This window comes from Phocoena phocoena, chromosome 16 (assembly GCF_963924675.1).
Source record: "Phocoena phocoena chromosome 16, mPhoPho1.1, whole genome shotgun sequence".
NCBI classification, from domain to species: domain Eukaryota; kingdom Metazoa; phylum Chordata; class Mammalia; order Artiodactyla; family Phocoenidae; genus Phocoena; species Phocoena phocoena.
Window position 1 is genome coordinate 30,876,719 of NC_089234.1, and position 25,544 is coordinate 30,902,262.

At 38.8% G+C, this 25,544-nt stretch overlaps 1 protein-coding gene and 1 non-coding gene across 2 annotated transcripts; both read right to left on the minus strand.

The window, feature by feature from the left end:
- Positions 1 to 15,195: 15,195 nt before the first annotated feature.
- LOC136136380 (large ribosomal subunit protein uL22-like) lies at positions 15,196 to 15,729 on the minus strand. The gene has a single exon (XM_065894527.1). It carries the CDS (start codon positions 15,727 to 15,729, stop codon positions 15,196 to 15,198), a length of 534 nt encoding a protein of 177 aa, XP_065750599.1.
- A 7,357-nt stretch (positions 15,730 to 23,086) lies between these two features.
- Positions 23,087 to 23,193, minus strand: LOC136136760 (U6 spliceosomal RNA). Its single transcript, XR_010656694.1, has one exon. It is a non-coding gene; the product is annotated as a U6 spliceosomal RNA (small nuclear RNA).
- Between the last annotated feature and the right edge of the window lie 2,351 nt (positions 23,194 to 25,544).

The window sequence follows — 25,544 nt, forward strand, 5'->3', positions numbered from 1 at the left end:
GAACTCAGATCTGTTCTCCACCCTCTGCCAATGGGCAGAACCAGCAGGAGATTTAAGGGCTGAAGGAGAGAAAAGTTGGGATGTTTCCCTTTTCTGGTGATATGTTTCTGGCAGAAGTGACGTGCTTCCACCTCAGCAGTTCCTACAGGACAGCTTTTTCTCCATGGTTCAGTACTCACTGGGCTTACTGGGTAACACTAGTTCTCTGTATTATCCTTTCAGCTTTGGGAAGATGCAACAGCTTCCTGCTGTTTCATTTCTGGGTGCCTCACCAGCTCTTCGTCTTTTATTTACTCCCTTAGTCCTGCCCCCAGATCTGTAAGTAGTGCCTTCATTACAACCCCTTCATTTGAATCATTTGGGATGAATTCTGTTTCCTGCTGGGATCGTAACACATACAGATATAAACCAGCAATACACAGAAGAGGAAATGAAAATCATCAGTAAAGATAGGACAATACCCTCAACCTCACTTGTACTCAGAGAAATTCAAATTTAAGTAACATGGGCAAAAAATAAGATCATTAACGATAACATGAGGGAATGAAGACTCTCATTAATTGCTGGTGAATGTATGACTTAGCATTCAGCCTTTCAGGGGAATGATTTGGCAATACATATAAAGATTAAAATCTCACATATCCATTGACTAATTTTGGGCAATTCATCCTACAGAAACAAAAGCTGTTGGAAGCAAGAATCTATGAACAATCATGTTTATTAAAGAAACTTTCTGGGTACAAAAAATGGACTTAACTTGAAGGCCCACCAATATAGGAGTAGTTGAACATGGTACCTTATAACTGTACAATGAGATATTAAATTGGCAGCTATTAAAGCAAGTTGGCTCTATATTTATTGACTTGGAGGGACATTATGAAATAAACAAGTTGCAGAGCGCTGTCTATATTGTGTGTGGCAGGGACTGCTAAATGTTCCCCAAGATCCATTCTCCCCCTTCCTTTTCCTTTGGTAACAATATCTACATTTTAACCAGGCACATGTCTGACCAGCTAAAGACTCTATTTCTAAGCCTACTTTGCAGTTAGTTGTGTGCATGGTTTTAAATTATGGCCAAAGGGAAATGATTAAAAGCGATCCTTGCATCTCTTTTTGTTTGTTTGTTTGGTTTTTTTTGCGGTACGCGGGCCTCTCACTGTTGTGGTCTCTCCTGCTGCGGAGCACAGGCTCCGGACGCGCAGGCTCAGCGGCCATGGCTCAAGGGCCCAGCCGCTCCGCGGCATGTGGGATCTTCCCGTACCGGGACACGAACCCGTATCCCCTGCATCAGCAGGCGGACTCTCAACCACTGCGCCACCAGGGAAGCCCAATCCTTGCGTTTTTGAGAATCTGTCCTTAAAGGAAAGGAATACCCTCTGCCCCCACCTTTCCCCTTCCTATTGTATGGAATACAGACATGGTGTGAACCATCCTGGAAAATGTGGGTGAAGCAACTCCCAAGTATGGTGAAGCCGCAAGATGGAAGAAGCTTGGATTCCAAGATGACCTCAGAGAACAGAACCGCCTTGCCAGTTTTGGACCACCCACCTTGGGACTGTTATGCCATAGAGCAGTAAACTTCCATCTTGTTTAAGCCACAGGTATGTTGGTCTATTATAGGAGCAGAATCTGAATTCTAACTCAGAACAATTTTATTTTTGTAAAACAAATAGTAAAATCCTTGCATATATGTGTATATGGAGCTTAGAAAAAGATGTGGAAAGATACATGCCAACCTGTTACCTTGGTAACCCAGGGTGTGGGTTGGAATGGAGTTGGGGTTAATGCACATTGTCTCTATTGGAGGACACAATATTCTTTCAGCTGTGTTCTAGGCAAGCTTTTTACATTGCAAGGAGACTCACTCCAGCCAAATGAAGGGGATTTTAGTATAAGGATTACAGAAAATCCAGTAGAATCTAAAATGAGGAACTCAAGTACAGCTGGGCTCATGGGAACTGGAAAGTAGTCAGGAACCACGGCTGATCTCTGCTTCCCTTTTTGGTCTTCTCCATCCTTCTCCCTTCAGCACATATGTTTGCCCGTGGTCCAGAAATAGTTGCACCTTGGCAGTGTCTTCATCAATGGTCCTCAGAAGTGTGGTCCTTGATCCAACAGTATCAGAACTGCTTGGAGCTTGTTAGAAATGAAAATTCTTGGGCCGCACTCCAGACCTAGCCAATCAGAAGCTCCTCAATCTTAACAAGCCCTTCCGGTGATTCTCAGGCACGTTAAAGTTAGAGAACCACTGGTCTAGATGATAGTCCACCTCTAATACCTACACTCAATGGGCAATAGGTGTTGCTTAATTTAAAAGAGAGAGACTCTAATAGGCTCAGTTTATTATTTTTTTTAACCACGTCACACAGATGATATCTCACTGGCTCATTAATAGATTGTGTCAGGTGTCTGTCCTTATTCCAATCAGTCTTTGAAAGGGGACAGGCTCACAGTGTAACTCTTACCCTGTTGCTGTATATTTGAAAAGTACCATTTTTTTTTGCCATTATAAATGTTACTATAATGAATATCTTCACACATACACACATGTTCACAGAATAAAATAATGCATAATTTTATGGCTTTGGATCATTTTCTGCTTCCATTAGTAGTATGCAATTGTACCAGAGTGCTAGCATCAAATATTATAATTAAATTATTTTTGCTTTTTGGTTAACAGTATGATTAAAAAAACAAAACAATGAATGCCATTTTTGTTTTTTTTGCAAGACAAGGGTTGGGAGCCACCTAATAGCCCTGACAAAGCAGGTCTGAAGGGATCATGAGACATATGGTAGCTCATAGGTTAAAAAAGTTCACTATGTATGCTTTGTGGGTTAATAACTTTATACTTAAATAGAAAGAGAAAAAGAATGAGAAGGGGAAGGGAAAGGGAAAGGAGAGGAGGAGGAGGTGGGGGAGGAGAATTAGAGTCAGTGTGTTTTTGCACATGTTCAATAACTTTTTTTTTCCAGAAAAGAATATGGGGCGCAAAGGTGGGGGAAAAGAGGAAACGACGGGAGATAATTTTAACCTTGTGTAGACCATGAGGTTATTGTATTTGAGCACGAATTTAGCTCTGCAAAAATGAGAGAAGGGGAAAGAAGGTCTATTTGCTGAAGCAAGGGTCCAGAATCCAAGTCAACCACATAGGTTGGTACAGTAGCGCCAGCATTCAGAATGCAGTTGCTTTAATTTGCATTTCTTTGATTACTAGCAATTATGAATCTCGTTCTGTATGTCTATTTACTATTAATTCCCCTAATGCAAATTATCTCTTCATTTCCTTTATCTATTTACCAACTGGTTTCTTTTTTCTTTTTTTAAATAGCTAGAGTGAGACCTTTCTATTACTCCTTTTCCATATTTGTAATAAATATTTTTTACTTATGTAAGTGTATCAATAAATCTAATGGCCTTTTAATCTTAATTTTGTTTAATTGTCAAGGTTTAAAAATGAAAAAAAATTATGTATTTGAATACCTGGCTTCAGTGTTACCTTTTTATTGCATTTAGAGTTGAGAAAGTTACCAATCCTCCACAGATCTAATGAATACTCCATTCTCATTTCTTTTTTGTTTTGTTTAATATGATTTTTATATTTAACATTTCAGTTGATCTGGAGTACCTTTTTACAGTATGTTTTAAGGTATAGATCTGATTTAATTTCCTCCCCAAATTATTAATTATTCCAGCACCATTCATTAAAGATAGTGTCCTCACCCCAGAGTTTTAAAAAGCTTACAATATTATATCCAGTAATGGCTTTATATTTAGCTAAGTCTATTTCTGGATTCTCCTTTTTGTTCACTGCTGTATGTTGATTTTCTTTTTCTTTTCTTTTTGTCAGTACTATTGGGTGGGCCAAAAGATTTGTTCATTTTTTTCCGTAAGATGGCTCTAGTAGCACTTAGTTGTCTTTAACTTCATTCGAAACAATTTTGTTAGATTGTATGTGACAGCTGTCATATCAGCGTGCATTTAAAATAAGACTTCTCAAAATTGGTGAATTTTTGTGTAGCCATTTTAATATTGAAGATGGAAGAAAAAAAGCAACATTTTCAACATATTATGCTTTATTATTTCAAGAAAGGTAAAAGTGCAACTGAAATGCATAAAAAGATTTGTGCAGTGTATGGGGAAGGTGCTGTGACTGATCGAACGTGTCAAAAGTGGTTTGCGAAGTTCTGCGTTGGCGATTTCTCGCTGGACAATGCTCCATGGTTGGGTAGATCAGTTGAAGTTGATAGCGATCAAATAGAAACAATAATTGAGAACAATCAATGTTATACCACGCAGAAGATAGCCGACATACTCAAAATATCCAAATCAAGCGTTGAAAATCATTTGCACAGCATGGTTATGTGAATTGCTTTGATGTTTGGGTTCCACGTAAGTTAAGCGAAAATTAAAAACTCCTTGACAATATGTCTGCATTCGATTCTCTACTGAAACGTAATGAAAACGTTCCGTTTTTAAAACAAATTGTGACGGGCAATGAAAAGTGGATACTGTACAACAATGTGGAACAGAAGAGATCGTGGGACAAGAGAAATGAACCACCGCCAACCACACCAAAGGCCGGTCTTCATCCAAAGAAGGTGATGTTGTGTACATGGTGGGATTGGAAGGGAGTCCTCTATTATGAGCTCCTTCCGGAAAACCAAACGGTTAATTCCAACAAGTACTGCTCCCAAGTAGACCAACTGAAAACGGCACTCGACAAAACGCGTCCAGAATTAGTCAACAGAAAACGCATAATCTTCCATCAGGATAGCACAAGAACGCATGTTTCTTTGATGACCAGGCAAAAACTGTTACAGCTTGGCTGGGGAGTTCTGATCTATCCGCCGTATTCACCAGACAGTGCACCTTCGGATTTCCATTTATTTCGGTCTTTACAAATTCTCTTAATGGAAAAATTGTCAATTCCCAATGCTGTAAAAGACACCTGGAATAGTTAGTTCTTTGCTCAAAAAGATAAAAAGTTTTGGGAAGATGGAATTATGAAGTTGCCCGAAACATGGCAGAAGGTAGTGGAACAAAAGGGTGAACACATTGTTCAATAAAGTTCTTGGTGAAAATGAAAAATGTGTCTTTTATTTTTACTTAAAAAACTGAAGGCACCTTTTGGCTCACGCAATATACTGTATTCCCTCCTGCTTTTGTTAGATAACCTACCCATTTATGAAAGCAATTATCCAGGGGACTCAAGGCAGAGTCCTATTATAATATTTTGGATATTTTGAGGGTGAATATTTAATATATAACAAATCTATATGATGATATGTACATTTAATAGTTAAAATCACTAATTTTTTATTATTATAAAATAGTACATGTTTTTTGTAAAGTTTTTATTAAAAATTTATTGAGATATAATTCGGATATCATATAGTTGACCTGTTTAATGGTTTTTAGTATATTCACAGATGCGTACATCCATCACCACAATCAGTTCTAGAACATTTTCATTATCCCCAAAAGAAACTTCATATCCCTTAGCTGTCACTTCCCACCCTGCTCTCCATTTCCCCCAACCGAGGCAACTACTAATCTACTTTCTTTCATATTCTGAACTATTCATATAAATGGAATCATATAATATGTGACTGACTTCTTTCATTTAGCATAATGTTTTCAAAGATCATCTGTATTGAAGCACATATCAATATTTCGTTTATTTTTATTGACTAATAGTATTCCACCATATGGGATATAACACATTTATTCACTCATCAGTTGATGGGCATTTGGTTTATTTCTACTTTTTGGCTATTTTTAAAAGTTTTTATTGGAGTATAGTTGATTTACAGTGTTGTGCTAGTTTCTGCTGTGCAGCAAGGTGAATCAGTCATACATATACAAATATCCACTCTTTTTTAGGTTCTATTCCCACATAGGTCATTATAGAGTACTGAGCAGAGTTCCCTGTGCTATATAGTAGGTTCTTATTAGTTATCTATTTTATATATAGTAGTGCGTATATGTCAATCCCAATCTATCCTCCCCCACTCCCGTTTCCCCCTTGGTAACCATAAGTTTGTTTTCTGTATCTATGACTATATTTCTGTTTTGTAAATAGGTTCATTTGCACCATTTTTTTTAGATTCCACATATAAGCTATATCATATATGTTTTTCTCTGTCTGACTTTCTTCTTGGCTATTATAAATAATGCTGCTATGAACATTTGTGGATTTTTTTTTGTGTGGACATATGTTTTCATTTGTCTTGGGAAGATACCTAAGAGTAGAGTTTCTGGATCATATTGTAAAATTTTTAGAATATAGAATTGTATAAAGTGAAAGTCATCTGTGATGCCCCCCAACCTCTTCCACCTTTCAAGTGAGCCAAGTACTTTAACATTTGGTATAATATCCTTTTTTCTAAGCATATATACTCCTTTTTCTTCTTTGTTTTACTGTCCTTCTTGGGCTTCCCTGGTGGCACAGTGGTTGAGAGTCTGCCTGCTGAGGCAGGGGACATGGGTTCGTGCCCTGGTCCGGGAAGATCCCACATGCCGCAGAGCAGCTGGGCCCGTGAGCCATGGCTGCTGAGCCTGCGCTTCCGGAGCCTGTGCTTCACAACGGGAGAGGCCACAACAGTGAGAGGCCCGCGTACCGCAAAAAAAAAAAATTCTTCTTCTACTTTGTTTTAAAAATTTTCCTCCTTTCCTTTCTCTCCCCCTCCTTTTCTTTAACAAGAATGGGAAAGGATTCAACAGAGAATAACTAGGACCAGGGGCAAAGCCCTCCCTGCAGGCCATCCGATATTGTGGGCTAGTCCTCTTTTGCTGAGAGCTTTGGTTTAAGGAACAGGGAGGGGAGAGGGGGAGAGGGAGAACTTAAGCCTCGCTCTCCCCCACTCACCAGCTCCTCTCTGCACCTCTGTAGGAAATAACCACCACTGGGTGTGAAATCATTGTGTGTAGCAGAAGAGACATTCATGGGCAATGCTTAGTCTTCATCACCACCCTCCACCCTTTCCCTGCTAGTGTCGGGTTAGGGTGGGGAGTGGGGCTTGCAAAGAATAGGTGATATTTATCAAGAAAAACAAAACCATTGCATACTTATTATATCACAGTCAATCAGACCTTTTACAGTCATAGGATAAAAGCTACCATAGTAATTTCTCTTACCAATTCTAATAGATTTTAGTTGACTCTCTTAAGTTTTCTAAGAATACAATTACATCTCTGACAAACAGCTTCTGTTTTTCTTTTCCTATATTTTCCTTCAGTTACTTTGCTTGTTGCACTAGAACTATGGTTCCCAATTCCATCGTACTTATAATAAAAATTATGTAACAGCATCTTGACTAATCTGAAATGAAATCCATAAGTAATATAAACTACTTAATCTCATGATTTCTAAACATCAGTATTATGCCATAATGTAAGGAGAAATAAAGAAAAAGTATTTTATGATAAGATAGTATTATTTCAATATGTAAATGTTTGGCACACAAATTCACCAACAGTCATAACAAAGTTGCAGATGCCTCTATCTATGAACATTATCACTGGGAATGTGACAACTCTACATTTAGACTAATACAGATGTGTCATATTCAAATATCTACAGTGGTGCCACAGGTGACAAGATTTTTCTAAATAGTCAACAACTCGGTAAAATTTGGAAAAAGCAAAGTACAATACTCCATCGAATTATGTCGTAGTTTTATTCCTGGAAATTTTTCATTATATGTTATGTCCTTGCAGAACATGCCTTGTGTTTATACAGAGTAGTAAGACATTAGAAAGTTGTGTGTATTGTGGGGCAGTTCTTTGATCTATATAAGTGTTCTTGTATTGCAAATATCTAGTATCTTTGGCCACTACCCAATGTTTACCATTATCATACCCGCATCATTATGTTAACCAAATATGCTTTCCCATTCTTCCTGAACGTTTCCTAGGAGGTATGTACCTCCTTTGTTGAGTCTCAGTGATCCTCTTTGGAGGATCATCCTTTAGAATGATCCTCTAATACAATGGCACTTGTAATTGAAATACTTGCTTCACCATTACATCTTAGTTCCTGATGGATAATCTTTATCAAGTCAAGGAATTTCTATTACTAGTTTCTACTCATTTTTCTTTTGTTTCTGGAATGTGAGTTTTAACTTTTATTAAATACTTTCCTAGTGCCTTTTGAGATGATCTTGGGATTATACTTCTTTATAAATAGAATGATTTATATTAATAGCTTTTCTATTATTTATCCAATAGTTTGGTTTCATTTAGTTTTTATATTTTTCTTTAATATACTTGCCTACATAATTTGTTTTTAAATCAACTTTTTGAGGAATAATTTGCATACAATGAAATCCATTTATTTAAAGTATACAGTTCAATGAATTTTGACAAATTTATATTCCCATGTAATCACCACCATAATTTAGATATAAAAGATTTCCCTTCTGTCCTTTTATAGTCAATTTACCTCTATCTTTAGCCCCAGGCGACGATGGATCTGCTTTCTGACAGTACAGATTAAACTGATTTCTTAGAGTTTCACGTAAATGGAATCATACAATATACACCCCTATGTCTGACTTCTTGCATTCAGCATGTTTCTGTGGTTCACTCATGTTTCGTGTGTATCAATAGTTTATTCCTTTTTACTGGTGATTAGTATTCCACAGTTATTCATCTGATGGACATTCGGGTTGTCTCCAGCTTGAGCTATTATGAATAAAACTGCTGTAAACATTCATGTACAAATCACAATGTGAATATGGGTTTTCATTTATCTAGGACTGGAATGGCTGGCTCTTGTGGTGTTTAACTTTATAAGAAACCTCCAAACTGTTTTTCAAAATGGTTTGAAATGGTATATTCCCATCAGTAATATTAATTAAAGCCTAATTCTTGCTTTCAAGCAGGTCTCCGTCCCCAGGATGGAGCCTGGTCTACCCTCTCCCAATCTTTACCTTTCTATGGGTGAGTGGATGCCTAAATTTGAGAGAGGAAGGCGGAGGGGAGGGAGGGGAAGGTGTGGGACCACCATTTGGGTATGATGAGTTACGTAGCAGCCCATCTGTGGGCAGAGCCTGGGCATCTATCTTCTCAGACAATGTGGCAGTGGCTCCAGATTCTCACCTTGGGACTTGATTCAGCAAGTGCTGAACAAAGATAAGTACTAAAAGGACATGGAAAGGGAAAGTCGATAGAAGGGGCCCACTGTCATGTACATGAATGACCCTTTGTGCCTGTCTTTTATAGGATGGGAGTCCTCAGCCACTTTCTTTTTCACTGTCAGAGAAGTGTGTCTTGAGACTTAATAGCATCCCCTCCCCCAGCCCTTCACCATATTCCCAGCCAAAGAGGAACCAAAAGTTCTGCTGTCAAAAGGGGAAGACAAGGTGAGGTGACTATCCTCAGACAGTAAACACTCACATAAAACTAATTTCATGCTAACACAGCCCCATGTAGCTAAAGTCGCTGGGTCTACAGGATGTGGGTCTTCCAGTTCTTAGACTAATAGGCCAGGGCAGTTGTATACCCTTATTTCATCAGAGTTTTCCTGTGGCATTGTGGGCAGCTGCAGGCTCTGTCTTGCTAAGTCATCTCAATGTTACTGAAGTGGACACCAGAATGTGCTGATAGGTACCCCTTCAGAAGGACTTGTCCAGCTGCAGGGAGTGCTGTCAGCAACAGCTTCAGCTGTCATCCCCCTCACAGATGGCTTCAACTGCAAAGAGCTGCCTTGCCCAAGGGTGTGCCTACCCAGGCTGGCCCACTGATAGTGGGGGTAAGGGAGGGGGTGCTGAAGCCCAGGCCTTTGGGACCAACATGGCATGGGACAATTCTGATGGTCTAGTTAACTCTGGAGCTCCAGTGAGGTTGGCTGAAGCTGTCCAATATCTTGACTTCTTCTGTCCACTCTTGTTCCTGCCTTCCTTCCCTTCCACAGATGTTACTTCCAAGAGTGCTTCCTAGTAAGCATTCTGCACACTAAAGTCTGTCTCAGAGTCTGCTTCCTGGAGAACACATCTGGGACAATGACTTAGTAAAAAGTAAGCTGTGAACTTGTATGAACCTATTTCTGCAATGAATGAATATATACTTCCAAATGAAGAGAAGATTTGTGGAAGCATACCAACGATACTGTTAAAAATAGCTACCTCTAGGGACAAGGACTGGGATATTTGGGGAGTGGCGAGGTGTTACTTTACTCTTTACTATAAACATGAATTACTTTTTCTTTTGTAATTAAAAAAAACTTTAATTTTAAAGAGACATTGGATTGCAATATACAGAGTTGTCATAGCTACCACTTGAGGAGCACCTCCGCACCCTGTGCTTTAGCATGCATCTAATCCTTGCAACAGTGCAGAGAGGTGGGTCTCATTATCATGCCATTTTACAGAAGAGGAAGTTGAGCTTCAAAGGTGCCCAATGACTGGTCCAGGAGCACCTGTCACCAAGCAGTGAAGACAGAATAGACTCAGGCTCCGACACCAAAGTTCAGGCACTTTCTGAGCTCAGTCAGGGTGCGTGTCCTTCTGTCAGCTCAAATGACACCCTCTATTCTGAGTGGACAGTGTGGTGTGATGGAAAGGACAGTGAACCGGCAGATGAGACCCAGCTTCTGGTCTTGCTGCCGTCATTAGTGACCTCTGAGTCACTTACTGTCTCCGTGCTGCACATACCCATAAAAATCCGAAAGGCAGTTTGGTGTAGAGAGATCGAAGGGCTATTTGGTTTGAAAGAGCTGAGTCCTGCTAGTTACTATGTGATTTCTAACAAGTTCCTTAACCTTTCTAAGCCTCAGTTTTCTGTTCTCTAAAGCAGAGAAAATGGACTGTAAGACTCAGGGTTGTTATGAGAGTGAAACAAGGTAATATAACAGCACTTGATATATTGTAGGCACTCAGGAAATAATTTCCTCCTCCTTGGGATGTAACCTCTGGGCCTTAGGGTAAAGAAAAAGTGTCCATAGTTTTAGCATAAGTAACAACACTTAATTTGTTAAAGAAACTATATTTAATGAATGTGAAAGGATGGGTTTGGGATTCTTTTGTGGATCAGCAGAAGAAAGGAACCATTTTTCAACCCCCATGAGCTCCACATGAATGAAAGATCTCCGAGGGCGATGGGCTACCCTGGATGGGAACTGGGAGAGCAAGAGATCTCACCTGTGTGAAGTGTGAAGTGTGGAGGGAAAAAATTAATCCCTAGATTTGGGAAGAGTGGTGCTGTAGTGGATCCAATGGTGCCCCCCAAAAGATATGCCCACGTCTTGACCCCTGGAACCTGTGAATGTGACATAATTTGGGAAAAGGGTCTTTGCAGATGGAATGTCAAGATGCGATCATCCTGGATTATCCAGTGAGCCCTAAATCCAATCTCAAGTGCCCTCACAGGAGACATGGAAAAGAGACACGGGGACAGAAACTCCATGTGAAGACGGAGACGTGTATTTGGGTTATGCAGCCAACACGCAACTCCTGGAACCACCAGGAGATGGTAAAGGGAGGATTCTCCCCCAGCCCTTCAGGGGGAGCATAGCTCTGCCAAAACCTAGGTTTCAGAGCCTGCCCACAGCTTAATTTCGTACTTCTGGCCTCCTGAACTGTGAGAATAAATTTGTGTTGTTTTAAGCTCCTCACTTTGGGGTGATTTGCCCCAGGAAATAAACCCAAGTGCATGAGAAGATTTCAGTACCAGCTCTGGGAAAAGAAGTAAGATTAAAAGACACTGGAAAATGACTCATTTGACTAAATATTTAGCGTTAGGCAATAGGATTCAGACCTCATGTAGATGACATGTTGACCTTCTGAAACAAAGTCACAGGAAGAGGGAAATAGGTCAAGTGGAATTGCCAGGAGTTAAGGGCAGGAAACAGAAGAGGCCGTGTTTCGTGAAGTGAGAGACACACCATTTCAGATCCTGCCCCAATAATGGCAGAATGGATTTTCCAAACACCAGGAAATCAGACAGGGGCATACAGAGATGTGAGCACATTTCTGTTAGAATAACAAAAAATAAAAAATATAAGAGGAGTTGGTCAAGAGGCAGGAAGGGCTTCCTTTCGAAGAGCCAATGAGTACAGACATGTGCTTTCCTCAAAGTCAAAGGTTTGAGAGGAACAACTAGCTGGTCTCTACTGAAGCATCTCACAGAGAAATGAATCCAAGAGAAAGAGTGTGAAAACAACCTAAATGTCCAACACCAGAAGACTGGCTAAGTGACAGCACAGTCACACAACGGGACACAATGCAGTCACTAAAGATAAGGCTGCAGACTAATATTCGCTGAAGTGAAAAATGTTCAAGACATATTATTACGTGCAGAAAGCAAGCGATAAAACAGTAGGTACAATATAATCCCTTTTCTCACGTGTAACATAGAGATGAAGATAACAGTACCCCCCTTATGGGGGTGTTATAAGAATTTAATTAATTAATACATGCAAAGTGCTTAGCAGTACCTGGAGCATGGAAATGTCATACAGCATGATGATTATTACTATCATCACTTCTTTTAAGTATTCAGGTCAAAATTCTGACCCCTGGGGTGTTTTGTCATTCAGAAAATTTCAGATTTTACAAAGGTGCCTACTTACGGAACACATTCAGTGTGTCTGAGGCAGCAGCGATTCACAGCCAAACCCATTAAAATTTCTGCAGTGAACCATGACTATTCACACTAAGTGGGATAACTAAAGACTATAAGTAGCATCACATCAGTTAGGATCAGGTTGTACAACCAAAGAAATTTGCTGCAGACTTAGAAAACAAAAGAAAAACCAAAACACAGCTTCCTGTTTCCTGAGGTTTTTACTTTCTGGAATTATAGATGAGGGATTGTCGGTCTGTGTTCTATGTAGGCACCAGGAAAGCCTGAAAGCACTGCCTTGAAGGCTGTTGCTGGTTGATGGAGTTGCAGCCCGTTATTATTTTTGCCTTTTGACTTTGTTATGTTTTAGTTTTTCTGCAATGAGTATTCATTATTATTATTTTGCCTATAGTTTCCTGAATTTTAATCTATTCAGGTAAATTTAACACAGGAGGAATAATGCATTGCTCCATGGACTTCAAAGGATCTTAGTCAGCACCACGTTCACAATTCTCATTTTCGCCCTTAAGAAAATATTTTTCTAGTGAACATGGAACACTTAAGGAGATGGAGTGGATTTTTCAAATCCTTTTCTTGGGTCTTTAAGCCAGTCCCAGACAATAGTCAATATCCAGGAAGATGAAGAACCCCAGAACCTTAACTTAACTAGGGCTTACCTACTATCTCCTGCTAAGTATGTACTGGTTTTAAGTTAAAAAGTAAAACAACAATAACAGCAACAACAAACTAGAAAAGAAATCGTGAGAATGTGGGGGGAGAGAGGGGGAAGTCTGCATGGACAGAGTCAATGGAATGAAGGAAAAAGGAACAGGTGAGGCAGAGTGCTCTTTCCTGCCTGGTGAGGAAGGGAGTGGGAGGGGGTCCAGCGGGGCAAGGAAACAGGTAGGAGGACAGCAAGTGAGCAGCAGAGAAGAGTGAACTGTTTCAAGAGCCAGGAAGGAGATGTAGGTAGTTGAGCAAGCTGAGGTCAAGTACAGTGGAGAGGCAGCTGCTGGAGGCTGACTTTGCAGCTGAGGAGAGGGCAGGGCCCCAAGGGGAAGTGTCCACGTCAAAAAGCCTGTGGAGGCCCTGCTGAGCCCTAGAGGCAGCAGAACTGGGGCCCTTTTCTGCTCAGCTACTCGGTCGGGCACTTGAACAATTTGAGGAGGGATATTACACAATCAGGAGGAAATTTCAGTGAATGTATGTAGAGTTTTCTAGTGGCTGAGAATTTCTTAGAATGAAAAACTAGGAATGTGAAAAAAGGTATATGTATATGATTTAAAATAATATGTATTATTTCTATATAATATATAATGTTATATGATAAGATTAGATTGCTGATTGTAGAGGGACTTCTGCCAGAAGGTTGGCCAGACTTGGAAAGGGAAGTGGCCTTAAGCCAATGGAAATCACAGAAGAACAGGGATGCAAAGGACTTGCAGAAAGTCTAAACAGAAATGGAGCTTTTGATCAGGCCAGTCATGGCGCACACTTCAAAGACATCAAAAGGTAGAAAGTGCCAGGTGAGGAGGAGATCATGTACCCACAAAGCTAATGGTCCCAAGCTACTTGACCTGAGCCCTGCTCTGAGGACCCAAGTCCAGCTGCTGGTGGGGGGAGGCTGAGGAGTGCCAGTCTCAGAGGAAGAAGACTCTCCCTCCAGAGAAAGCTCCGGGAGGCAATAGCCTGCTCACAGCTCTCAGAGGACCTGCACCCCAACCCTACTGTCAGTCCACAGGCTGCCTAGGACAGCACGCTCAGATTTCTTACCCAGTTACCAAGCAACTCACATGGGAATCTGGGCCTGCTGGGACGGCTAGCCCTTTATGGCCTCGTACTACCTGGGGCAAGCCTGAGTGAGGAGTGTCGGAGCAGCAGTGGTTCTTAAACTAGGCCGTGAGAAACCCTGGGCCAAGGTGGTCTACAGTTCAAACAGAAGTCTTATGCATTTGCAGATAGAATGAGCTCTCTTTTAAAAAATATTACTTATTTCTCATGATAAAATTAATATATATTTTTTCATTAGAAAAATTAAAAGAAGAAAAGTAATTCATAATCTTAATTCCACATATTTATGTATATTTCCTTCCAGGCTCTTTTTCTGCGATAGACTGATCAATAATATATTTACAAGTATAATTAGATATACTTATGAATAATAACAGTTAATTGCAATATATTATATTAATAATATGGCATACATTACATAATGTATAATATAATATATATTATATTAATAATAGTTCACAACATTATTAATATATTAATAAATATAAACAACATTTAGCTATCATTATTGTTTAATTAATATTTCTTGAATGGTTACCAGGGCCAACTACTGTTCTAAACCCTTTAGAAAGCCTACAATTTTCATAATAACCCTATGAGACAGAAGTTTTATTATTCCTATTTAACAGTGAAAGAAACTGAGGAACAGAGAAGTAAAGAAATTTGTCCAAGACCACACAGTAGTAAGTAAGAAGCTGGGATTCAAACCTAAATCTGACTGTGGAGCCTGCATTTTTAGCTAAGATATACACTATATCATATATAGTTTTTTGGTTTTTTTTTTTTACTTTTATTTGCATTTATTTTTTGCAGCATTTATTCCCAGGCCATAAGTTTTTATTTCTTCAATTTCTTCTGGGATATCTTTTTCTTCTGGGCAACCTCCTCTTCTGGTTTAGGAACAGTCTGTTCTTTTTCAGTAAGGATCATCTCAATGTGGCAGGGAGAGCTCATGTATGGGTTGATCCGACCATGAGCTCTATAAGTCCTGCGCTGCATCTTGGGGGCTCTGTTCACCTGGATATGCTCAAGGACCAGAGAATCTACATCTAAGCCCTTAAGTTCAGCATTATTCTCTGCATTTTTGAGCATGTGCAGTAAAAATTCAGCACTCTTTTTGGGCCACCGACCCTGCGTCCAGCCCCACTGTTTGGCCTGGGCACACCTACCAACTCCACCATTGTAACGACGGAATGGCACACGTTGCTTCTTTAAAGTGACATCCTTCAGATACTTGGTGGCTTTTCGGATATGCATACCCTTAATGGCCTGGGCTGTTTCACGAGTGTTCTTAAAGTGAACACGACGATTTGAACCTCTCGACTTGCATGATTTTGTGGGGTTTTCTGGGTCAAGTGAATAGCGAACCATATTTAGAGGTCACCGCGAAGACACCGGACCTCCGGAGTCGGGAACCACCATAGCCTGCCTGTACCCCCAGCCAGCCCCATTCCCAACCATCGCGCCCCGCTGAGGCCCGAGAGCACCGGGGCACCAAGCGTGGGACTCCGACACGTCTCCCCGCACAGAACGCCGCTCCCAGGGAGAAATCAGTAGCCGCGAGAGTCCTCCTCCCGAGGGTCTCAGAATCGGCACCGCCAAGGCCAGGATGGCAGCGATCACCAGAGGATTCACCACTTGGAAGAGCCATATATAGTTCTGAGTTGAGGTTTTTCATTAAATATTATATTGCATGTGTTTCCCACATCATAAAATGAATTTACTTAATGTTAAGTTTTTGCCTTATAGCTTTTCGTAATTTTTTGGTCCCTGCCACCACTTGTTTATCCTAGAATCAAGTAGAAGAAAATGACTGATTTAGTTTAAACCTACATGTTTATTTAATATAGCTGTACATAGACTATGTATTTATTTAGTATATCAACATTTGAGTGTTAAAAAGGAAATTGTGCTGCCCAGGAGCTCCACCCCATGACTAAAAGCAAACAAACACTCCTGTCATTTTCTCAAATTCTGCCTCTTCTGTCCCTCTGTTCCTGACCTGTAAGCATCTCTTCACTTATTTGGCCAATATTTTCTGAGCAGCTGTGATGTGCCAGTTAGTTGGGTCCAATGGTCCGTAGGCGCAGTCTGGGCCCTCAGGAGCTCTTTGTTCCATGGAGGAGACGGATGATTGAATCCATCATGGAGTGATGCAAGCTGGAGTAGCAAGAGGTGGGGGAGGGGAAATGGGAGGGAGCTATGCTAAAGTGCCCAGGGAGAGGCTCTCTGACTGGAGTCCTGAACGAAGGGAGGGAGGGCAGTGCCAGCATAGGGAGCAAAAGGTGCAGAAGTGTGGAGGCTAAATGAAACAGCAAGACCCATTCATGGGAACTATAAATATGCTTTAAGGTGAGGGTGGTTGTTTGGGGGGTGGAGAGGAGCAGAGAGAGAGGATGGTGAGGAAGGGAAGGCAAATACCACAAGGTAATTAGGGATTAAAACCTACTATGAAGATTCATTGAGGGGGTTGAAACAGGCAAAGAACATGCTTATTTTGCTTTGGAAAGTCATTCTGGTGGAGAACATATTGGAGGGACAGACTCCAGGCAGGAAGACCAGTTAGGAGGCTTGAGTTAGGAGAAGAAGAGAAGAAGTGATGGGGGCTTGAATTAGGATGTAACGCAGTGGGGATGGAGAGAAGGGAATGCAATCAAAGCAGCAAGAAAGTCATATCTCTTGGATGTGGGAACTGGATCTGGTTGATGAAGGAGAGGGAGGAGGGGAGGATGACCCAGGCTTTTGGCTTAGGCCATTTGGTGGTTGGTGGGTAGGCGGTGGTGCCTACACCAAGATGGGGACTATCAGAAGCAGTTTATAAATTTCAGTTTTGGAAACACTGAGTTTTAAGTATCTAGCCAGAAGTTGGAGATATGTCTCTGAATGCATGAGAGAAAACTGGACTGGGATTATAGATTTTGGAGCCAGCAGGATTTGGATGGTAATTGAACTTAGACTGCCTGGAAGAGATCATCCAATGACGGTGTATAGACTGAAAGAGAAACAGATCTGAGACCCTGGGAAACACCAATGTATATGGAGCCGGAGGAGGACACCTGTCCACAGAGGAGACAGAATGAGAGATCAGAGGGATTGGAGGAAAACCAGGAGAGATGGTGGCCCAGAAGCCAGAGACAGAGAAAGACACAAGGAGTCAACAATCAGTAGAGTCAAATATGACTAAACCGTGAAGTGGAAGAGTGGAGAATTCCCTGGCGGTCCAGTGGTTAGGACTTTGTGTTTTGACTGACGAGGGTGCAGGTTCAATCCCTGGTTGGGGAACTAAGATCCCACAAGCTGAGCTGCGAGGCCAAAAAAAAAAAAAAATTAAAGAAAAAAATAATAATGGGACAGAGTGTCTGGAGAGGAAGAATTTGAAGATGGAGGAGACACAAAGACCCACAACTGTCTTGTTTGATGATGACAGTGATGATGATGGTTTATCCCTTACTATGTGTCAGAAACTCTGTTATGGTTTTCAAGTAATTTTTACAAAGCTTTCTATGATGGAATTTTCACATATGCACAGATCTAACAAATATCAACATTTTGCCAATCTTGTTTCATCTAAAAAAAATAAACTGGACAAAGGGATTGGAAAGTTCATATAAAAATAAATGTTGGGCTTCCCTGGTGGCGCAGTGGTTGAGAGTTCGCCTGCCGATCCAGGGGACACGGGTTCGTGCCCCGGTCTGGGAAGATCCCACATGCCGCGGAGCGGCTAGGCCTGTGAGCCATGGCCACTGAGCCTGTGCACAACGGGAGAGGCCACAACAGTGAGAGGCCCACGTATCGCAAAAAAAAAAAAAAAAAAAAAAAAAAAGAAATCCTATAGAAGTATGCTCTCAGACCACAATGGGCTTAAACTAGAAATGAATAACAGAAAGATAGTTGGAAAATTCCAAAATATTTGGAGATTTAATAGCATACTTCTAAACAATACATGGGTCAAAGAAGAAATCTCAAGAGAAATTTAAAAAACATTTTGAACTAAATGAAAACGAAAATACAGCTTATCAAAATTTGTGAAATGTAGCAAAAAGAGTGCTTGGAGGGAAATTTATAGCATTGTATGTATATATTAGAAAAGAACAAGGATCTATCAATAATCTAAGCTTCCACTTTATGAAACTAGAGAAAGTTAAGAAATAACTAGTCTAAAGCAACCAGAAAAAAAGAAATAGGAAAATTAAAGCAAATATCAATGAAATGAAGACAGAAAAACAAGCGAGAAAAAACAATGAAACAAAAATCTGGTTCTTTGAAAAAAGTCAACAAAAACGATAAACCTCTTGCCAGGTTAAATTTTTTTAAAAAGAGAGAGGACACAAATAACCAATATCAGAAATGGAAGAGGAGTCATCTCTACTAGACATCAAAAGGACAATAAAAGAATATTATGAACAAACTTCATGCCCACAAATTTGATACCTTAGATGAAAAGGACTAATTCGTTGAAAGACAGAAACTACTAAAACTCATACAAGGAGAAAAAGATAATCTAAATAGGCCTGTACCTATTAAAGAAATCAAATCAATAATTAGTAACTTTCCAAAACAGAAAGTACCAGACCCACATGGGTTCACTAGTGAATTCTACCAAACATTTAAAAAATAAAATTATACCCATTCTATATAATCTCTTCCAGAAAACAGAAGCAGAGGGGACACTTCTTAACTCATTGTAAAATTCCAGTATAACCCTAATACCAAAACCAGATAAATATATTACAAGAAAAGAAAACTATGGACCAAGGTCTCTTATGAATATAGATGGAAAAGTCCTCAACAAAATATTAGCAAATCGAACCCAACAATGTATAAAAAATTATACATCACAACCCAGTGGGATTTATTCCAAGTATACCAGGCTGGTTCAACATTCAAAAATCAATTAATGTAATACATCACATCAACAGGCTAAAGAAGAAAAACTGTATGACCACAACAATAAATGAAGAAACAGCATTTGACAAAATCTATTTTTCATTCATTATAAAAACTCTCAGCAAACTAAGACTAGAGAACTTCTTCAACTTAATAAAGAACATCTAGAAAAACTTACTGCCAGCATTGTTTTTTTTTTTCACATCTTTATTGGAGTATAATTGTTTTACAACGGTGTGTTAGTTTCTGCTGTATAACAAAGTGAATCACTATGCATATATGTTTATCCCCATTTCTTCTCCCTCTTGCGTCTCCCTCCCACCCTCCCTATCCCACCCCTCTAGGTGGACACAAAGCACCGAGCTTATCTCCCTGTGCCATGTGGCTGCTTCCCACTGCCAGCATTGTTCTTAATGATGAGAAAATAGATGCTTTCCCCCTATGACCAGGAACAAGGCAAGGATGTCCCCTCTACTACTCCTATTCAATATTTTACTGGAAGTCCTAGATAATACAAAAAGATAAAAAAGGAAATAAAAGGTATACAGATTGGTAAGGAAGAAATAAAACTGTGTTTGCTCACAGATGACATGATTGTCTAGGTAGAGAGTCCCAAAGAATCGACACAAAAACTCCTAGAACTAATAAGCTATGATAGCAAGATTGTAAGATAAAAGGTCAACTGCTTTCCTGTATGTCAACAGTGAACAATTGGAATTTGAAATTCAAAACACAATACCATTTACCTTAGCACTGAAAAAAAGAGAAATGCTTAGGTATAAATCTAACAAAAAATATACAGAATCTATATGAGGAAAACTATAAAACTCTGATGAAAGAAATCATAGAAGAGCTAAATAAATGGAGAAATATTCCATGTTCCTGAATAGGAACACTTAATATTGTTAAGATATCAATTCTTCCCAACTTGATCTATAGATTCAATTTAGTCCCAATCAAAATCCCAGCAAGTTTTGTTTGTGTGTGTGGATATCAACAAATTTATTTTCAAGTTTATATAGAAAGGCAAAAGACTGAGAATAGCCAACTCAATGCTAAAAAAGAACAAATTTGGAGAACTGACAAGACTTTAATGCTACAGAAATCAAGATGGTGTGGTATTGACAAAAGAACAGACAAATAGATCAATGGAACAGAATAGAGAGTCCAAACATAGACCCATACAAAAAGACTCTTAAAACTCAACCATAAGAAAACAAACAACCTGATTGAAAAAAGGGGCAAGAGATTTGAACAGACACTTCACCAAAGGATTTATACAGATGGCCAATAAGCATATGAAGAGATACTCAACAGCATATGTCATTAGGGAACTGCAAATTAAAACAATAATGAAATACCAACACAAAACTATGAGAATGGCTAGAATACAAAACACTGACAATACCAAATGCCAGAGAGGATGCAGGGCAACAGGAACTCTCATTCATTGTGGATAGGAATGCAAAATGGTACAGCCACTTTGCAAGACAGTTTGGCAGTTTCTCACAAAGCTACACATAATCTGGCCATACAATCCAACAATTGTGCTCCTAGGTATTTCCCCAATTGAGATGAAATTATGTCCACAAAAGAACCTGCACACAAACATTTCTGATAGATTTAATCATAACTGTTAAAGACTAGAGGCAACCAAGATGTGCTTAAATATGTGAATGGATAAACAAACTGATATATCCATACAATACAATATAATATTATTTGGTGATGAAAAGAAATGAACTCTCAACCACAAAAAGACATGATGGAAAGTTAAATGCATATTGCTGTTAAAGAAGCCAGTCTGAAAAGGCTATATACTGTATGACTTTGGGAAAAGGCAATCTATAGAGATTCTAGAAAGATAAGTGATTGCCAGGAGTTCAGGGTGTTAGGGGTGGGATGAATAAGCGGAGCACAGTGGATTTTTAATATAGTAAAATGATTCTGTGTGATACTGTAATGGTGGACACACGTCATTACACATTTGCCAAAGCTCATAGAAATGCACAACACAGAGAACCTTAATATAAACTATGGGCTTCAGTTAATAGTAATGTTATCCTATTGGTTCATTAATTGTAACAAATGTACCATATTAATGCAAGATGTTAATAATAGAAATTCTGTGTGTGTGTGTGTGTGTGTGTGTGTGTGTGTGTGTGTGTGTGTGTGTGGTGGGAGAGTATTTGGGAAGAGGGTATATGCAAACTCTCTGTACCATCTCCCCAATTTTTCTGTGAATCTAAAACCATTGTAAAAAATAAAGTCTATTTACTAAAAAACATAAATGTTTGAGAATAATTTTTAAAAATTTAAAAAGGATACGGGAAGAGGGAGGACTGAGACTAACTAGGTTTACACTCAATATCCAGCTACTGAAAGTCTTCATTTCTGTGCTTCCCTTTCAGATAGGGGTATAAATAAACTTGTTAGGTGGGACTTCCAGAAAAGCTCCTTAAAAGGAGGTCAGACAGCTGCATGTGCTGTTTTTGCTCTTCCCCACTCTGCTTGCTTCCTGACTGGAATAAGGAATATATGGCTGGAGCTTCAGCAGCCATCTTGGAGCATGAGACAATCTTTTTTTTTTTTAATTTTTGAATTTTATTTAATTTATTCTTTTATACAGCAGGTTCTTATTAGTCATCAATTTTATACACATCAGTGTATACATGTCAATCCCAATCGCCCAATTCAGCACACCACCATCCCCACCCCTGGAGCATGAAGCAATCTTGAGGGTGGCAGCCACTGCTAAGGATGCCTGAGGAGAGTAATAGAGGGAGTCTGGATTCTTGATGAACATGGTGCTACCATGCCAACCCTGGCCTACTATGCCAGACTTCTTTTACATGAAAGAAATAAACTTATTTCTTGTTTAAGCTTCTGTTATTTGTATCTACATTACTAGCTAAACACAGTTCCTACCTTATATACAAGATAATAAAACTTATTGTAATGCTATTATAATAAAACCATACATAGCATAGGAATAAATAATACAAGTGGAACCTAAGAAAGATTCCAGAAACAAATTCAAGTGGGTACTTAATATAAATAAAAAAAAATTTTATTTAGAGGGAGAAAGATGGCTTACTTAGTATATGGTGCTGGCAGAACTGACTATCCATCTGGAAGAAAACATGGTTACACTTCTACCCCACATTTTATGCAAAAATAAACTCCAGATGGATTAGAAGTCTAAATGTGAAATATAAAAATATTAGATACAAATGTGAGGAATTATTTATAAGACCATAAAGTAAAAAAGACCTTCTGAAGGAAAAGATAAAATCCAGAAACTCTAAGGGTCACTACCTGAAAGTAATAGTCATACATTACCTCTTAAAAGTGGACATATTTTTGTGTAGCAAAAGAAACTATAAACAAAATCAAATGACAGACTAAATATTTAAAATACAGATAACAGAGGACAAATGTTGCTAATGTACCTTAGCTCCTACAAACCAAATGAAAGAAGACAATCAGTCCAATTAAAATTTGACAAAGCATTCAACAGGCAATTCCAGAAAAAAAGGCAAATCATCAGCAATATGAAAAGATCCTCAGCCTCAATGGTGTTCAAGAAAATTCAAATTAGTACAATAAAGAACACAGCATTTTGATCCATTAGATTGTCAAAAATAAAAAATACTGGTGAGACTATCAATATGGGTTGTAATGCCAATTTCTACAGCCTTTCTGGAAAGTATTATAACAATATGTATTTTAAAATTCACATAGCCCTCAACCCAGCAATCCTATTTTTTGTAATCTCTCCTACAGAAAGATAACACCAGTACATAAAGAAATATGTTCAAGGAAATTTATTTATTTATTTAAAAATATGGAATGCTACATGAATTTGCGTGTCATCCTTGTGTTGGGGCCATGCTAATCTTTTCTGTATGGTTCCAGTTTTAGTATGTGTGCTGCTGAAGCGAGCACTCAAGGAAATTTATTGTGGCCTGGCTTTGTAGAGGCAAAAAGATGCACCTTACCTGAAGAAAAATAAGAATTTACCATGAGCTTTATCAGTAGAAGACAGTTGATACATTATGGTACCATGGAGTATTATGCAACTTTTGAAAGAACGAGTTAGGTATGTCTGAATCAATGGACTTTTCAAGTTCTTAAATGTCTACTTGAGGACTGTGTTTACTTAGGCAACAGAAGAAACAATTTGTATTTCATCTATTACATAAGGAGTAACCTGTGGAAACTTGAGTTAATTGGCACCATATTTCTTTTTTTTTCAGTTTTTTTAAATTGAAGGATAGTTAATTTACAATGTTGTATTAGTTTCAAGTGTACAGAAAAGTGATTCAGTTATATATATATATATATATATATATATATATATATATATATTCTTTTTCAGATTCTTTTCCATTATAGGTTATTACAAGATATTGAGTTTAGTTCCCTGTGCTATACAGTAGGTCCTTGTTGTTTACCTATTTTATATATAGTTGTAAGTGTATGTTAATCTCAAGCTCCTAATTTATCCCTCCTCACCCCCTTTCCCCTTTGGTAACCATGAGTTTGTTTTCTATGTCTGTGAGTCTATTTCTGTTTTGTGAATAAGTTCATTTGTATCATTTTTTTAGATTCCACATATAAGTGATATCATATGATATTTGTCTTTCTCTGGCTTACTTCACTTAATATGATAATCTCGAGGTCCATCCATGTTGCTACAAATGGCATTATTTCATTCTTTTACCATACTTCTGATATATTCCTGTGATGTTTTAGCATTCCTTACAGAGTGGCACCTCAGGCAACTGTCCAGCTGATCTATCTCTTTACTGGGCCCAAGATGCTAGTGATTTTAGATCTGACAATAGAGAAGTAGATCTATTGGAACAATCCTACCACAGGTAGCGTGATAAACCCTGGAAAGAACAAACAGAAACAGCAAGTACCTAAATGCTCTAGAGAGTAACAGGAAGCAGGCAGACACTGAGGGGAGTCAACATTTAGAAGGGAACAGCACTGGGTTTCTCAGTTTTATGGCTTTTTGCCAGAGAGCCGGCCCCAGTCTGTGCCCTGTGAGGTAGCTAAAATTCAGGTAGATTATACACAATCGAACTGGTTTTTTTTTTAATGAAATAAAGTTTAAAAAAAATTTATAATAGATAGGGTTACAAGGAGGCTTAGACAGGCTTAATTTAATAGGCATAAATGACGGTTTAATTTCCCCCCAAATCAACAGGCTCAGCTAATATGTTTGCAGCATTTCACTCTTGCTCTGTATCCACAAGTTTATTTCATCTATCAGCTTCTTTTTGGTGGAGGCAAGCATGCATTGATTTATCTGTTATGCAGCAGTTGTTTATGAGAAGCCCTTATAGGAGCCGTGAGTAGTTATAGACTTTACTATTAGTAGAATCAAATAGATAGCAAATATTTTGCTCTCTGCCACTGATCAAGAATAAAAAATCAGGGAACAGAAATGTCATGCTATAATTTCTGATAGACTATTAAATATTTAGAAAAGTGTATTAAAAATAGAGTTTACATATTTAAGGATAGAGTCACAAATCGTGCATGTACGTGAAATGGATTAAACTACTGGCAGATTGCTGTTAAATAAGAGCTCAGATTCTTAGATCAAGTGCAGTATATACCAACTGCCTATTAATAAACAATATCCACATAACAGAGTTCATCGATATTTGGTAGTAGAGGTACAGTCAAACTGTTCTGAAGACTCAAAGGATACAGCAGCTGGAAAGGAAGGGGCATTGTCTCAGAAAGGAGAGAGCAAGAGAGGGGAGCTCCAAACCCTACCCAAACCTCTGCTGACTTTTTTTTTTCTTAATTTAGCCAATGCTCCAAATTACTATGTGATGACACCTTTGACTCTATAGACCATCTACCAAGACAATATTAGTTGGCAAAAGAGATGATTTTAGATGGTACATGGACAGTGCATTAAATGACATTTAATTACATAATGAGAAAATTATTCCCTTCAATTCTCTTTTCGTCCTTGAAGTTAAATCAAACAGAAAGTTTCATTCTGGTGCGGGTGTGACTTGAACCCCTAATATCTGCTAATCTCCCTTTTCAACAGGGAGTTGGCTACAGGCTAAGGACCTTCCAGCATTTGTGTTTTCTTGATTTTATGGCAAGGGATATTGTTTTTCCATTTATGGTATTCATATAGGCTTTCATTTGAAAATAAACTTAAGTAAACAAATGACTCAAATAAAGTATTAAAAGTAAACAAAGCAGGTGAAATGCAGCCATGACAATATTTGTGATGGTGTTTTCACACGATTGAAGTTTGG

What these genes read in the sequence shown, in the direction of transcription:
- LOC136136380 (XM_065894527.1), bottom strand. Translation starts at nt 15,729, where the DNA reads ATGGTTCGCTATTCACTTGACCCAGAAAACCCCACAAAATCATGCAAG.